The sequence below is a fragment of the Equus caballus genome, chromosome 17 (genome assembly GCF_041296265.1).
Source record: "Equus caballus isolate H_3958 breed thoroughbred chromosome 17, TB-T2T, whole genome shotgun sequence".
NCBI classification, from domain to species: domain Eukaryota; kingdom Metazoa; phylum Chordata; class Mammalia; order Perissodactyla; family Equidae; genus Equus; species Equus caballus.
The window spans coordinates 88,724,017-88,740,956 of record NC_091700.1 but is presented as its reverse complement, the minus strand read 5'-3'; the positions used below and the strand labels follow the sequence as shown (position 1 = coordinate 88,740,956).

The window sequence follows — 16,940 nt, the reverse complement described above, 5'->3', positions numbered from 1 at the left end:
CGGCGGCGCCGGCGCCGGGTGCCGCGGGCGGGCCGGACCGGGCCGGGCGCCGGAGGCGCACCTGGTGGCGGCGGCGGGGCCGGGCCGGACCGCGGGAGCAGGCGCGGCGGCTGCGAGGATGTCGCAGCCTCCGTTGCTCCCCGCCTCGGCGGAGACTCGGAAGTTCACCCGGGCGCTGAGTAAGCCGGGCACGGCGGCCGAGCTGCGGCAGAGCGTGTCGGAGGTGGTGCGCGGCTCGGTGCTCCTGGTGAGTGCGGGACGGCGGGCGGGCGGCCACCTCCTCCGCGCTCCTCCAAGTCGGCGGGCCCCGAGGCGGAGCCGCCGACCCTACTGGATTAAGAGATGGTGGGGAAGCGCGGGGAGTGTTGGACGGGGAGAAGGGAGGGTCCCGGAGGGGCAGCAACTTTCAGACCCCCACCAGGCGTCTGGGGGTCCTCACCTCACTGCTGCCTCTTCCCTCTCAGGAAATTTCCTGGGAGATTGCCATCTCCCTCAGTTACCCCACCGCCCCGCCCCCCAGTTTACCTTACGCCTGCCAACTGGGAAATTACTTTCCCCCATTCCTCCCATAGCTCCCTTCTCCTCCTGTATTCTGGAGGGGCTTGGCACCTGTAGCCTGGAGTGGCGCAGGGGAGTGGAGGTGGGGGTTCTCCCTTCCAGTCCGCAACCCAGGGTGGGAGATGGTCCTGCAGACCCTTTGGGTGGGTGAGCTCCAGAAGGGAAGGGGTTCCGCATCCTCTTCTCTGCGCCCCCGAGCTGACATCCTGAGGTTTGGCCTCCTCTTATGAAGGGGTAGGGGGCGTGATAGGAGCCCTTGGTAATTTCAGCATTGGTGCAAATTATTACGAAGTTTGGGGATTTGAAATAAGCAAAGCCAGCAGCCCTGAGATTAACCTAGTCGATTGAGAACGTCTTTAGAGAATAGGCCTGGGTGTGAGGAAGATGAAGTTTTAAATCGACTTTTCCATAGCCAGGGCTGGTCCTGCTATATTTGGAAAAGCAGTACACCCGGATCGCTGGATGGTGCGGGAGAGGAGAGAGTTGGAGCAGTTGCGTGCTCTCCAGGGAAGCTGGAAACTTTTAGCAGCTCCTTGTATTGTCGCTGGCATTTGTTTTCTTGAAAGGGGCTTGTTTGTGGGGACTTGTGTTTGTTGGAACCAGTGCAAGAAGATGGGCCTTGGAAATGATTCTCTGGGCTTTGTGGTGCTTTGTGTGGGGTATTGTTGGGGTGGAGATCCAAGTCCTTTCACACAGGGGCTGGGGCATCTTTTTGGTAGCAGATAGATCCCCTTCCCGGGCAGACACAGCATGACAGGAGTGATGTTTGTCGAGATAAGCTTTTCTGATCTCCACATGCAGCTTGCTCGGTTTGATTTTTCTCTGAATCGCCAGCTCTGCCAACTCACCCCAGATTCCTCAAGCTCCAATGTGTTCAGTAATATACAGGGATTTTATTTTTCTGTTATACTGAATTGATCAGTTGATGGTAAGGAGTAGAGCAGGAGAAGGGAATAGACCAGAACCTGCCATTTCTTCCATAACTTGAACTCACTTCTGTTGCTTTGGCCTAAAGAGGATTTCCTGCATTTTCCTGACTTTTGTCAGTGTGTATGTTAAAGATAAATCCACAGCATCTGTGGGATCTTTTGTGTTCTTGCACGAAACTTAGTTCTTTTAACTGGGAGCTACTCTTCATCAGGTATTTGAAGCAAAAGAAGAGTAGGTAAGACATGACTGTGCCATGGTTTCCAAAGCGCTGGCAGACCCGGCCTGAGGAGGTACTAGCTTAATAAGCCATTAGGTTTAGCGCGGAAGTGCCGACACAGGCACAACACTGCTAATTACTGATGTGCAACAGTCCTTGAATATCTCCTTTCCTGTTGGAGGATGGTCTACTGATAGTGACCTAGTAGTGTCCATTCTCGTGTGTGACATACCTCATGATGCTTTCATAATACATCTCTTTTCTCTGGACACCCTTAAGCATGAACAGCCAGATGACTGCCTGGTGTGTCAACTCTTAGTGTGGTCTATCTGTGGTCACTTGTCTGATGAAACAAATACAAAATGCAGGAAAGCAGGTGGGCCTACTCTCGTGTTTGGGTGGCTCCCCGGTTGCACTGCAGAAGGAGGAATTTGGAATAGCTTACAGATACTAAAATTACTGGTAAACCTCACTCCCTTCACCTCCTGCCAGGTACTCTGCCGTTGCCTGCTTCCTCTTGCTGCTCCCCTGTGTCTGCCAGGAAGCCACAGCAGGTGCACTTGCCACATAGGTTCTGGCTTGGTTTCCTTCTAGGAGGATATAAGAAGGTACCACTTATCCTTGCAGGAGGCAGAGCAGCACCCAAGCCAGGGTTTGGAACCCTGTGGTCCATCAATCCATGCGTGGATGGAAGTATTACTCTGCTCTGTCTTAGATAACTTGGGTCAGTGCTAATACAGTGCCTACAGCATAGTAAACGTTCAATAAATATTCTTAACCAGCTGACTAATAAGCACTTCTGTAGATGGACTAAAAGAAAACATGAACAGGGTATGGATTTAACTAGCTTTCCCCATGTTTCTAGTATTAATGAGTGGCTGGTAGTGAGTTCAGAAACAACAAAATTAAATAGTTCATTGGTTAGTAAAGGCTGCCATTTGACAGACAAACTTTAAAATGTAAAAGTGAGATGTGCTCATAAAGTTTTCTTGTTTGATAGCTTCATTTTTCATAGGCTGAGGTGTGTGGGCTTTTAAAAATGATTTTGTATTAATTTATTTGAAAAGCTTGAAAATAAACATACAAAAAAGTGGAGAGGATAGTATAATGAACCCTCATATTCCATCACCCAGATTCAATAATTATCAGGATTTTGTCAAACTTGGTTCAACTATCCCTTTTTCCCATTTTTTTTGTGATTGTGAGTTCCAGGCCTCCCGTCATTTCACCCCTGTATACCTAGTATGTATTGTTAAAAATTGGTATATATTCTTGCATAACTATAATGCCATTATGATAAAATTAACAATAACCTGTTGATATACTATTGAGATTTCTCAGATTGCTTAAAAAACATCTTCGATTGGTAATTTGTTCTAGTCAGGATCCAAACAAGGTTTGTGGGCCTTTTCAAATGCAGTTTGGTCTTTCATGAACCTTAGAATTATTGATGATGGAGAGAACCCTCCCTGGGGTCAGGAGTCTTGGTTTTTTCTTTTCTTTTTTTAAAGATTGGCACCTGGGCTAACATCTGTTGCCAATCATTTGGTTTTTTTTCCTTCTTCCCAAAGTCCCCCTGGTACATAGTTGTATATTCTAGTTGTGAGTGCCTCTGGTTGTGCTATATGGGACGCTGCCTCAACATGACCTGATGAGCGGTGCCATGTCCGTGCCCAGGATCCAAACCAGTGAAACCCTGGGCTGCCGAAGTGGAGCATGCGAACTTAACCACTCGGCCACAGGGCCAGCCCCATGGAGTCCTGGGTTTTAATCCTAAAGGTTTAGTAGTGCAGAGCCTGGGCGCTGGAGTCAGAGCATGTGGGTTGTAATCCCAGCTCTACTCCTTACCAGCTGTGAAGTCTTCGGCATATGACTTAGCCTTGCTGTGCCTTGGTTTCCTCATCTGTAGAGTGGAGACAATAGTCATACTCACCTTACAGGGTTGTTGGAAGGATTAAATGAACAATAGAGGTAAAGCTTTTAGATGGTGCCTGGCATGTATTCTACCAGATACTGGAGGCACCGTAGGCTGTCGCTTAACTTCTCTGAACCTCGGGGCTCCTGTTCTACTAAGTGAGGTGCTGTACTAGATTGTTTCTAGAGTCCCTTTTCCCACTCACAGGCTTCAATTCTAAGCTGCTTTGATAAGAGTAGCAGAGGTACTAGTAATGTTCCTAACTGTAGGAAAGGTAATTTATGATTTTGGGCAATGGAAGAAGAATGCTCACAATTCCAGAATTAGCTTTCTGTGATTTAGAATAGTCAGGAGGGCAGCATGTTCAAAATATATACAAGCTCAGAAGAAAAACTAGAAATTATTCCCTGAGCAGGGTTGAGTTGTGATTGCTTTTGGAGCTCCCAAAGGCATTTTACCTTGGGTCTTTTAGCTGTTTTAAAGATAGCATCATAATGGCCTAGATCTAACAAAGCATGCCACCCAAGGCCTAAAAATACCCTTTTTCTGAAAGATTTATGTAAATATTGTGACATGGCCCTTTGCAGGGTTTGCCGTATATATGCACTTGGATATTGATGCCCAGTCATCTGGCTGCCGGCTTCCTTACTATCTTATCTCAGTGTGTTCATCTTCAAACTCTCCTTTTATGTCAAGCCCCTGCCAGGGATACCATTCCACACCCCTTGGAGGTCCAGAAGTATGAAATGAAATGAAACCAAGTCAGGTCATTAGTAAATTTTCCTTTGTGTTGCTGGAGAAGGAGGGACAGAGGTGTGGAATGATAATCTCCAGGAGTACATGCTTGGGGCCTTCCTCACCCTCCCAGAGCAGTCAGCTCAAGATTCCAGTATTATCTGAGGTAATGTGAGACTTGAGTGGTGGTGTTCTTTAAAATCCTCAGGTAATGTAAAAGCTCATTTTGGCTGTAATTTTAAATCAGATATGTTAGTAAATTGGCAACTGAACTGGTCTGAGCTTCACCTCATTGTCTTTCTCCACCCTCTGGTGGAGTCCTAACAAACAGAAACGTCCCAGAATACAGGAAGCAGGGTGGAGGCCCATCTCCAACTAGATAATCAACAACAGGTTCTATTTCTTTGGTTTCTGGTTTGTTTGAGTATTAGGATACGGGAGGGCATTAGTAATGCCTTGAATCTGAAAAGGGAGGGGAGGAATTGTGAAATCTTCATCCAGATTTATTGAGGGCCTGCTCTATGTGAGGACTCTGCTGGGTGCTGAGGATATGATACTGCGTTAGAGCAGGGTTTGTGATCTAAACAGGTGAACAAGTCAGTCATCTACAAAAAGATAGATAATAGTACAAAGGAGAACATTTAAAGGGTTAAATGCCTGGTTCAGAGGATAGAGGAGGCTGAACTAAGAGAGAACTGGCATACTTGGAAAAGGGTTTATGAAGAATTGAACTGGACCTGGAAGATGCAGAGATAAGGGAGACTTTTTTCTAAAAAGAATAAGAGATTGAGCAAATATTTAGAATGGCTCAGTAGGCCCAGAAGGATCAGAGCAGCTTGGACAAAGAGGGCTAAGTTTTAGGAGGAAGGGAGAGAAATACAGTTGCTAATTTGGGGAACAATTTTAATCATTCGCTGAGAACACCTCATAAAATAGATTTTATTCTTATCTTTTTGAAACCCATTTTAGGAAAGAAGTTCAAACCAGCCCATGAACGTATGGTTCTTAGACTTTCCCTTAAGTGTAATCTTGGGGGTAAATAATGTGACAGTTTTGTAACATGCAGGCACGAGGACACGAAGAGAAGTCTGTGGTGTGGAAGAGAAAACCCAGAAATAGGGCTGTGTGTGTGTAAACATTTAGGGTGTCGTGCCAGTAGTGGTCTAATATGGCGGGTGCACCATTGAGTAAATGATGTTGTAGAGAAACGTTGTTGGAGCCGCAGCCCTCATCACATGTTGAAATAAGTTGTAACTAAATGTAAGAGTTAACGTGTCAAGTAAATTAAAGAAACAGCATACAACATGGATGAATACTGGTGTAAGGGTGGAGAGGATTTTTTAAAGCAGGAAAGTAAAGGAAAAAACCAGTTTGGCCTGGGCTTGGGAGGTGAGCAAGTTTCTTCACCTGAGCCTTGGTTTGCTTCTGAGAATTGGGGTTCTTAGTTATTCTCTTAGAGAGTTTTTAAAATAAAGATTAACTAAGATAATGTATGTAAAGTTCTTAATAATAAGTGCTTAACAAATGTAAGCTTGTATTATGTTAATGAAAGAAAAGATGACTGACTATATGTGGAGCCAGCATTTATTAAGTACTAACTGTGTCCTAGGGTATGTGTTAGGGCTTTACAGTTGGAAGGTTAAGTCACTTCAAGGTCACAAGGCTGTAAGTGGAGGATCTGGGCCTTGAACCTGGTACTGTAGCCTCAGACCACATGTTCCTAATCACTCTGCCTCCTGCCTCCTCATGCAAACACTCAAACCTCTGTTCTGTATGTCACAAATACCATAGATTTAAAAGTCAAACAATAAATTTAGAAACAGTTTTTGTTGTCTGTTTATCTATATGTATATATCAGTCATAGTGTTAAGTTTTAAAAAATATATTGAGAGTTATTACAAATCAATTAAAAGAAATGCTCCAGTAGAAAAATGGGAAAAGATATTAATAGGCAATTCCTCAAAGAAAGGAATACAGTTAACCAATAAATAGCAGAAAAACACATTCAGCCCTGCTATAATGAAAGAAACATTAATTAAAGCAAGATGCCATTTTTGCCCAATAAACTTGCAAAGATAGAAAAGATTTTGTGAGAACAGGGTGAACTGGGCACTTGGGTTGCAGGCCTACCCCTTTCCCCAGCTCCAGGGACCCATTCGCATGGTATTTTGTAAGAATTGTGTCTCCTGAGTTTTGCAGCATGATGAATGGAATAACTTTTTGCGGTTGGGCTATATGTATCAGGAACTTGAACATGATTCCATTCTTTGGCCCAGTACATAAAATTGTAGGAATTTCTCCTAAGGACTAACTTGAAATGTGCATAAAGTACACTTTCTTTTTTTCGTTTTTTGAGGAAGATTAGCCCTGAGCTAACTGCTGCCACTCCTCCTCTTTTTCTGAGGAAGACTGGCCCTGAGCTAACATCTGTGCCCATCTTCCTCTACTTTATGTGGGATGCCTGCCGCAGCATGGCTTGCCAAGCGGTGCCATGTCTGCACCCGGGATCCAAACCGGTGAACCCGGGGACGCCGAAGCAGAATGTGTGCACTTAACCACTGCGCCACCAGGCCAGTCCCTAAAGTACACTTTCTGAAGTCACAGTGCTGTCTGTTTAGGGCAGAAAATGTAAAATACTGGCCGATTGCAAATTGTCTAAGGGTCTTAACAGTAGTCTAAATAAATTGTGGACTGTGAACTGTTTATGCCATCACTAAGCTTTGTTTTAGGAGAATAATGACTTGAGGAAATTCTTCCATCGTAGTGTTGGAAGGCAGTGGGGGCTTGGGTTCTGTTACCCCTTTGCTACTAACCATTGTGTGACCTTGGTTGTCCCTCTGCAGCCTGGCTTCTGTCCTCAGTGTGAGATGGCCCTCCAGTCCTCGCCCTGTCAACTTGTCTGCTACAGCATTTGATGCCATTTAGCACCCCCTTCCCCTTCTCTGGTTCTCCTCCTTCCTTCTTTGTTGTCTTCACTCTGTTTCCTTCCGACACTCACCACCCAGCGGCATTCCTAAAGGGTCCCTTCTCCACCATTGGTTCACAGAATTTAGTCTCTTCCCTTCTCTCTGAAGGGAGTTGCACACTTCATTGCAATTTCTGAATCTTTCTCTCAGTTCTGATTTTTTTCCCCTGTCTCAGACCTGCTTTTCTGCTGACCTGCATGGCATGTGTACTTGGCTGTCCTACCTGTCCCTTAAGTTCAGCATGTGTGAAACATAAATTGTCACTTTTCATCTTAAACCAGCCATCATTTTTGCGTTCTTGTTTTCTTTAGTGAGAGGCATCGTTTCATGGTCACCAACTTTGAAATCTCTGTGTCTTCCTTTGTCTCTTCTGTTCATCTCCTTTTACCTTCCTCATTCTGTCATTATTGCATCTATCACGTTCTATTTCTGCATCAGTCAGGAGGGGCTAAGAACTCCCAAAGCTCAGTGGTTTATTTCTAAGAAATAAACAGAAGGTTTATTTCTCCTCTACACTGCCTGTCCATTGAGGGTGGCTGGAGACCATGTTGTCCACATCCTGGGACCTGGGTTGCTACGACAGCCACCGTCTTGAATGTGGTGGATCCTTGTTGGGGGAAGGAGTGTGGGGACTCTCTCACAGGCTCTTAAGCTTCTACCCAGTCACTTCAGCATTCGTTCCATTGGCTAAACCAAGTTACATGGCCACACCTAACTCCAAAGGGCAGGGGGAAGTACAATCCTGTCTGTATGCCTGGAAGGAGAGCTAAAATCTTTGGTGAGCAGCACTCATGACTTCTACATCGTGTCATCTTCTTCTCTCTGTCTCCTGCTCCTATCCTGGTCCCTGCAGTAGTAGGGGATAGGATTCCTTCTGTCTGGTCTCTTTGCTGCCGTTCTTACTTCATCTTTAAGGCTTCAATTCTGAATCCTTAACACACCAGTGCCTCCCACTGCCCTGGGAATATATGCTCCTTCCCTTGGACTGTAAGCGCTCTCCTTATCAGGCACCACCCTCTCATTGCTCACCAGCCTGGCTTTTACATCCTCTGGATGCCAGGCTGTCATACCCCAGGACCTTGGCAGAAGCTCTTACCTCTGTCTGGGATAATAGTCACCTCCTTGCCTTCCTCATCATCTGCCATGCCACTCCCCTTGGTCTTTGGAACTGTGCTTACACGTCCTTGCCTCACGGAGGCCTTGTCTATCTGCCCAAACTGAAATAGGCCATGCCAGTTCTTTTCCTTTGTACCACTTAGCACAATTTATATATTTATTTATGTGTACATTTGTTTCTCATCTGTTTCCCTCACTGGACTGTTTGTTCACCATGGTTTCCTAGTACTTGGGACATAGGAGAGGCTCAATAAATTTTTTTTGATGAATGAATCACTCCTAAAGTCTCTACATCTGACATGTCTCATTTTTTCATCTTCTTTTGATTCTCTGTTGCCCCTAATTTCTCTTCCCTCCACTTAATTCTATTTACTTCATTCTAGCCCATCTCCGTCTGCCAGATTAATTTTCCTAATGCACCGGTTCCATTATATCATTAATTTCTCATTGCAACCTGATAAATTTGATGATATTCATGTATATAAGAATGCATCACTTTGGGGCTGGCCCTGTGTTGCTTTAGTTTAGAAAAAGCTGGTCAGGTTGTCAGTAGATCTGTGTGATCTTTGCATAGTTTTTTTTTGAGGAAGATTAGCCCTGAGCTAACATCTGCTGCCAATCCTCCTTTTTTTTTGCTGAGGAAGACTGGCCCTGAGCTAACATCCATACCCATCTTCCTCTACTTTATATGTGGGACACCTACCACAGCATGGCTTGCCAAGTGGTGCCATGTCTGCACCTGGGTTCCGAACCGGCAAACCCTGGGCTGCCGAAGTGGAACGTGCACACTTAACCGCTGTGCCACCAGGCTGGCCCCAATCTTTGCATAGTTTTTGAAAGCAGCTATGCATTTTGATACAAGTAAGGTTAGTTTCCTTTTGTTTTCTTTTTGGTGAGGAAGATTGGCCCTGAGCTAACCACCTGTTGCCAATCTTCCTCTTCTTGCTTGAGGAAGAGTGGCCCTGAGCTAACATCTGTGCCAGTCTTCCTCTATTTTGTATGTGGCATGCCTCCACAGCATGGCTTGATAAGTGGTGTGTAGGTCTGCACCTGGGATCTAAACCTGTTAACCCTGGGCTGCTGAAGCCGAATGTGCGACCTTAACCACTACGCCACTGGCCGGCCCAAGATTAATTTCCTTTTTTAGGACCATTTGTTTTCACCAACTCTGTAGAACCTCAGTGTATAAAAGAACACACTGATTTAATTCTTGTGTTAGGTATTTAGCAACTCATTTATTTGAAAACAAAACAAAATAAAACTACAAATAATAAAGACTACTAGAAGAGCTTTTCATTCACTTGACCCATGAGTTTTGCCAAACTTCAGGAAGCACTTGGATGGTGAAGTTGTTTCTATTCCTTTTACATCTCTGTTACTTTTTCTCTAATAGACTCCTTGAGTCCTTATCAGCGAATTGATAGCAGGGAGACTTACTATCTGATCAGAACTCTGTAATGCCAAATGGTTTGTTTGGATCTCCCTGCCTGCCTTTCTTTGAAGTGGCAGGGATAAATACATTTAAGATAGTGCTTGGATGTGTCTGCTTCTGGAGGCTGGTGGAGTCAGTGCATGTGTTAGAGACATGCCTATTTATTTATTATAGATTACCATTTATTGAGCGTGAATCAGAAAGTAAATCTGAAAGCAGATGTCAGTGAACTACCAGGATCTCCTCAACCCCCTGAAGTTTGTTCTCAAACTCTTGTGTACTTAGTTTGAGAGTCACATACTCTATTTTCATTTTGTACATTTTGTGTTAATAGAAAATACGTGTTCTGTCATGTGGATATAGAAATGTTCTAAGGAGAGATGTTTACCATACTAAGTTAAAAAAAGATTATAAACAGTATATAGAATGATTCACTTTTTAAAAAAAGTATAAGCAGTATTCATGGAAAAGTTTTATGATATTACAGATGCCCTTATAAACCATTCTCTTTTGTTTCAGGAGTAAGTGAAATGTCAGCTGTTTAGCCCCTGAATTCTAGAATCTAGAAGATATGGTTGTATAAGCAAGTTTCTTTAATAGGGAGATTGTTCTTGCTAGTGAGAGCAGTAGGATACAGCAGACAAGATCTTGGGCTCAAGAGATTCTAAACCCAGCATTTCAGAGAAAGTTCTGCTTTCTCAGTCTCTTCACCCCGAGAATGGACATCATGATAGCACTCATCCCATAGATCTTTGCGATGATTGAGTGAGCTGATGCATATAAAGCACTTAGAATAGGGCCTGGCACACAGTAAATAGCCAGTAAGTGCAAGCTTTGTTATTTATATAGAGGGCAACCTAAAGGAATATCATATAATTTTAAAAGTGCTGCTTATGGAGAACTTACAACATGGGAAAATTATAATATTGGTGAAAAAGAAGCAGTATATGGAAATATATATGATCATAATTATGTGAGAAATAACTTTGTATATAGAAGAAAAAATGTTGGAAGGTAATACATGAAAAGGTATGCGTATGGTTTGTTCTTTATATATTGTAGTATTTCCCAGTTGTTTTACTTTCATAAGTGAATAGATGATAATCTACCAAGACAAAGAAAACAGTGAATATCGGAGGGAAATTTTGGTGCTGCTTGCAAGACATTCAAATTAGTACTGTTTGGAAATTACACTTGTACATCTTAGTGCTTGTACAGATGTGCATCTTAAAGTACAAAGTGTTACTGAAGGAAGACATACACGTGCATCTTGGTAGCAAAAATATTGTCGACCAGTTAAGAGCCCTGCATAGAGTGCTCATAGAGGAGGGAGGCCCTTGTGAAATAATGAAACCTTGCATTTGACAGTTTTTAAAAATTCTTCCAAAAAACCTGGGCAGAATTGCGTTTGACACAAAAAATTTAAAAATTCTTCATCTTGCCCGTGCCTTTGGAAAATCTAGTCAAAGAGACGGGGTAGTTTTTTTTATTTCTGTTTTTCAGTGAAGAAACTGAAGACCAGAGAAATCAAGTGACTCGCTTAAGGTCACCTGGCTAATATTTAACATTTTTTCGTGGTAAGATGGCAGGGATTGTCTAAAAGATATAATTTTAAAAATTAACTTTCTCTGAAACTTTTACATGGTTGTTAACTTGAAACATTAAACACTTTTCTGGAAAGTACCATGAATTCTCTGGGTTGATAGAAATTTGTGATGTGGAAATGAAATCATACTGTTTTGGAGGTGAAATGTATCTTTTGAGGTCTTCTGGTCCAGCTTCCTAATTTTACAGATGAGGAAGATAAGGTCTACCATGGTTAAGTGATTTGTCTTATAGCTAGTTAGTCATATAGCTAGTTAGTCTTGCAGACCAGAACAAAATCTAGTTTACTGACTCCTGGCCCAATGTATTTTCCACTGACCGCAGGAAATAATTAAATTTACTTTGTTTGTACTTGAATTTCATCAAGTACCTTTATAGCATTGTAATCAGGCAATATCAGAATATGAGACATCGATTTGCACCATGGATCTCCTTCCTGCTTATATATTTCATGTGTCCTAGGCCAGTTTGTAGATGTAGATTCATTTTTCCACAAGCCAAGAAAGGAATTCTACATTTCTGTTTAAGGGGTATTGGTAGGAAAGGGAGAAAGAAATAAAAAGCAAGAATTACAAGATTAATCTAAAAAGAGATCTCAGTATCTTATTGTAGAAGGAAGAATTAATTTAGTAGTCAAATAATGTTATTCAAGGGGCAGAGAAGTTCATGGTTTTATGTATACTTTGGTTAAAATGATTATGTGGTTAGAGAAAAAACCTTCCTGGGCATATTAACCTAAAATTCTTAATGTAGAATAATTTCTGTTAATCTAGGTTATTTTACCTTTCAGGCTGTTTTGCTGTGACTAAAATAAATATTCAACTATGAATGGCAATTTGGTTCAAATTGTATTACAGAAAGGGTTGCATTTCTAAGATTGTTTAGAGAACTTATTTAATCTGTCATTCTAACATACTGCTGTTTTCTTAAGTAGAAAGCAGAGTTCCTATGGTGATAGCAGAGGTGCCATAATATTTATAGTATATTAGATTCATTTATAAACTATTACACTAGCTAAGATTTACAGGATATTTAATCTCGTAGGTTAACTTTTTTTCTTCCCAGACTTTTAATATGTTCATTTAGCCATCTTTATTTTCCTTATTCTAAAAGAAAACCTTCTGAGAGAATATTAGTTATTTTTTTCTAGAAGATCAGAAGTAACTGCTGTTGTATGATTTTTTTGAAACTGAAAAATGTGTGTGCTTTACTGACTTATTTGGAGGTGATTTTGTGAAAAACTAATTAATGTATCAAGTTTTTTAAAGGACTTAAGACCATTTAAACTGTTGGGAGAACTGGGTTCTGCCTGTGATACCTACTCCTTCCGGGTCTTGGCCTGGTGCCTGCATTGTGCCACCTGTACAAGGCAGGAGGCATTGACCAGCCCAGAGTGGATTTAAGCTGCTGCTTTCTGACCAGATCCTTTGGTTTGGAGCGTGGCCGGGTACAGCCCTGGAGCTTATTTCCATCAGTGGTAACCTTTGGGAGAGAAGGGGCCAAGGCCAGATGGAGCCCAGTCTTTTGTGCTCCAGCTGCCCTGTGATCTTCCACATTATCAGGCCAGGCGTCTTGCCCTGGAGCCTCCTGAGGATTCAGTGTCCTCTTGTTTATCTTCTGGTCAGGATCTTAGCAGATTTTAAGTCATTTTTGAGCTCTTAACATGATACTAGCAGACAAAAATGCAGTGTTACTACAATTTTTTTAAGCTTTGGAGCTTCAATCTTCAGGAGATCCCTAGTTGTCATTGGTCATTCACTTACTCAACAAACACTAAAGTATAAACATTTGGTTAAGACACAGACCTTGTCCTCAAGGTGCATGTTAACTAGAGGAAAAGGAGCACAGTTGGGACCCAGGGAACTTTTGGGTTGGTGTTCCTCTTGGGGAGTCCTCTGACTTTTAGCTGTTTTGCACCCTAGAAGGAAGAAGGAAGGTTGTGACCAGTGCAGATGGAGTTTGTAGGAAGATGCTGAGACTAAAGTCAGCTTTCTGGAGAGTGGAAACATACCAGGACCTCCACATCTATTATTCTGCTTTCGTGAGACCCAGGAAACATGAAGTTTGATGTGCGTGTTCATTGCAGGAGTAGTGATAGAATGGTTCTTTCATGAAGATACTGGGTAGGCATAGAGGAAACTCACATTAATGATAAGAGTGCAGGGAGAATTGTGGGTCATGGTTCAAAGGACCGGGCTAGTGAGGTGGGAGAAAATGCTTTTTATATTAATGTAGCTGTAACATCCTGAAGAGTCCTAAAATTAAGATTTTTAGCTATACACGTGTAATTTACTTTGAAACTAACTAGGGAAAACAGGGCATTTGAGAGATTTATTTCTCTTGGCATCTGTAATATGTCCCCTAGGTGCAAAGACCCCCTAAAATGCAGGGATTTGGATCTTGATTATGTCCTTAATTAACCTCAGAAGTAACGTATGAAACTTATGTTAAATAATACAGTATCATTAGCACTTTAAGCCTGTGTTAAATAATATGCTGGTATATATTATTATAATTCTTTATATACTATAGTTGAGGGTGCAAGAACCGTAAAACCTCTGCTTCTTCAGAACTGAAAATGAAACCAATTTTTGCAGAGCTTCAGATTAAAAATAATTTGAATTAATTATGAGAACTGTGCATGAAAAGCAAATTGAGTTTTTTATGCAAAATCATCAAGGACTTTAATCTCCAAGGAACACAGATTTGCAAGGTGCTGTTGCCTGGGTTTTTAGTGATTGTGAAAGATACTGAATACTAAGCATGGGGGCTTTTGGGAGCAAGGTGACATCCTGCTGATTGCAGTTAGGCTAATGATAGTGTAGCTGATAAGGTACTGGTCTTTGTTTCTAGAAAAGCACCACTTTTCAATTGTAAAGAAACATCTTTATTCATAAAGTACTGAAATTGGTTCTTATGTAAAGGTGCGTGTACTTGGTTTAAGCTTGATTTTTGTTTATTTTTATTCATTTATTTGCTGCTTATCATTAAGGACATTGTGGATTATGTTAATAATCCCCTGGGAAAAGAAATGAGCAAGTATTTGATTGACAAATATATATGCATGCACAAGTATATTACAGATGCTTCCACATTTATCTGAATAGGTAGATTTTTAATTTCACACATGCACCAAATTAATTGAACACATTTGTTGAATCCCTACTATGTGCCAAGCTCTGTGCTAGGTGCTTTGGGGAACCAGAATGAATAAGACAGATCCTGTCCTACGTGCTGACAGACCTAATAGGGGAGAGGAGATTACAAAATAAGCTTTGTACACATTTAAATAGAAAATTGCATCATTGGAGAGTAAGTAAAAATGTTAAAATGTCCCCAGGAGAGAGAGTACCTCTAGTTGAGGAAAACAGCAAAAGCTTAATGAAGGAGATGGCATTTTGAGCTGAAAGTAGACTTGAGAGATGGCAATTGTTCTAGATAGAGGGACCACATGAGTGAAGGCCCTGAGGATGGAAATCATGGGGTGTGTTTGGGCAACAGTGAGTAGTTGAGTCTGGTGAAATATAGGGAGAGTTAGGGGTATACAGATCCAGGTCACCCAAGGAAGGGGAGAGGGAACGTGGATAAGGGCCATGTTTTAGAGTTTTGACTTTATTCTTTGATGTGCGTTTTTGAGCTGGAAGGCGCCTGGATCAGAGCTTTGCTGTGGGAATATGGGGACTGTGTCCTTAGAGCCTGGTGGCTGGGTCGTGGATTGGGGCAGAGAGCTAGGGGTTTAGATAGTACTTAGGAGACTTTTTTTTTTTTTAATTGAGTTCGTAATAGTTTACTCAATGTGAGATTTCAGTTGTACATTATTTCTTGACTGTCACCACATAAGTGCTCTCCTTCACCCCCGGTGTTCCCCCCACCCCCCTTCCCCTGGTAACCACTGAACTGTTTTCTTTGTCCAGTACTTGTTTCTATTCCACATATGACTGAAATCATCTGGTGTTTGTCTTTCTCAGACTGGCTTATTTCGCTTAGCATAATTCCCTCTAGGTCCTTCCATGTTATTGCAAATGGGATGAATTTGTCTTTTTTTCTGGCTGAGTAGTATTCCATTGTATATATATACCACATCTTTGTCCAGTTATCAGTCGATGGGCGCCTAGGTTGTTTCCAGGTCTTGGCTATTGTGAATAGTGCTGCAATGAACATAGGGGTGCATATGTTACTTTGGATTGTTGATTTCAAATTGTTTGGGTAGATACCCAGTAGTGGGATAGCTGGGTCATATGGTAGGTCTATTTTTAGTTTTTTGAGGAATCTCCATACTGTTTTCCAGTTTGCATTCCCACCAGCAGTGTGTGAGGGTTCCCTTCTCTCCACACCCTCTCCAACATTTGTTATTTTTAGTCTTAGTGATTATAGTCATTTTAACGGGCATAAGATGGTATCTTAGTGTAGCTTTGATTTGCATTTTCCTGATGATTGGTGATATTGAACATGTTTTCATGTGTTTATTGGCCATCTGTATATCTTCTTTGGAAAAATGTCTGTTCGTCTCCTCTGCCTGCTTTTTGATCTGGTGGTTTGCTTTTTTATTGTTCATTTGTGTGAATTCCTTATGTATTATGGACATTAACCCCTTGTCAGATATATGATTTGCAATTATTTTCTCCCAATTGGTGGATTGTCTGTTTGTTTTGACCCTAGTTTCTTTTGCGTTGCAGAAGCTCTTTAGTCTGATGAATTCCCACTTGTTTATTTTTTCTTTTGTTTCCCTTGTCTGAGAGGACATGGTATTTGAAAATATCCTTTTTAGTTTGATGTCAAAGAGTGTACTACCAATATTATCTTCCAGGAATTTTATAGTTTCAGGACGTATCTTCAAGTCTTTGATCCATTTTGAGTTTATTTTTCTGTATGGTGTGGGATAGTGGTCTACCTTCATTCTTTTGCATGTAGCTGTCCAATTTTCCCAACATTTATTGAAGAGACTGTCTTTTCTCCGTTGTATGTTCTTGGCATGTTTGTCGAAGATTAGCTGACCGTAGATGTGTGGTTTTATTTCTGGGCTTTCAGTTCTGTTCCATTGATCTGTGTGCTTGTTTTTGTACCAGTACCATGCCGTTTTGGTCACTATGGCTTTGTAGTACATTTTGAAGTCAGGGATTGTGATACCTCCATCTGTGTTCTTTTTTATCAGGATTGCCTTAGCAATTCAGGGTCTTTGATTGCCCCATATGAATTTTATTCTTTGTTTCATTTCTTTGAAGAATGTCATTGGGATTCTGATAGGGATTGCATTGAATCTGTAGATTGCTTTGGGTAGTGTGGACATTTTAACTATGTTTATCCTTCCAATCCATGAGCAAGGAATCTCTTTCCATCTCTTTAAGTCATTATCTGTTTCTCTCAGTAATGTCTTATAGTTTTCTTTGTATAAGTCCTTCACCTCCTTGGTTAAATTTATTCCTAGGTACTAGGTACAAATGGAATTATATTTTTGAGTTCTCTTTC

General features: G+C 41.8%; 1 protein-coding gene across 6 annotated transcripts in view; it reads left to right on the top strand.

Moving 5' to 3' along the window:
- Positions 1 to 16,940, top strand: part of DOCK9 (dedicator of cytokinesis 9) — a 269,635-nt gene continuing 252,695 nt past the window's right edge. For 3 of the 6 annotated variants that reach the window (XM_070239982.1, XM_070239964.1, XM_070239958.1), the window contains exon 1: positions 4 to 247. In XM_070239982.1, the coding sequence (XP_070096083.1) occupies positions 119 to 247 (129 nt within the window). In that variant the 5' untranslated portion in view covers positions 4 to 118. Of the gene's footprint in view, positions 248 to 16,940 lie in introns of all 6 variants that reach the window. The other 3 variants (XM_023621773.2, XM_023621771.2, XM_070239990.1) reach the window with 2 other exon arrangements.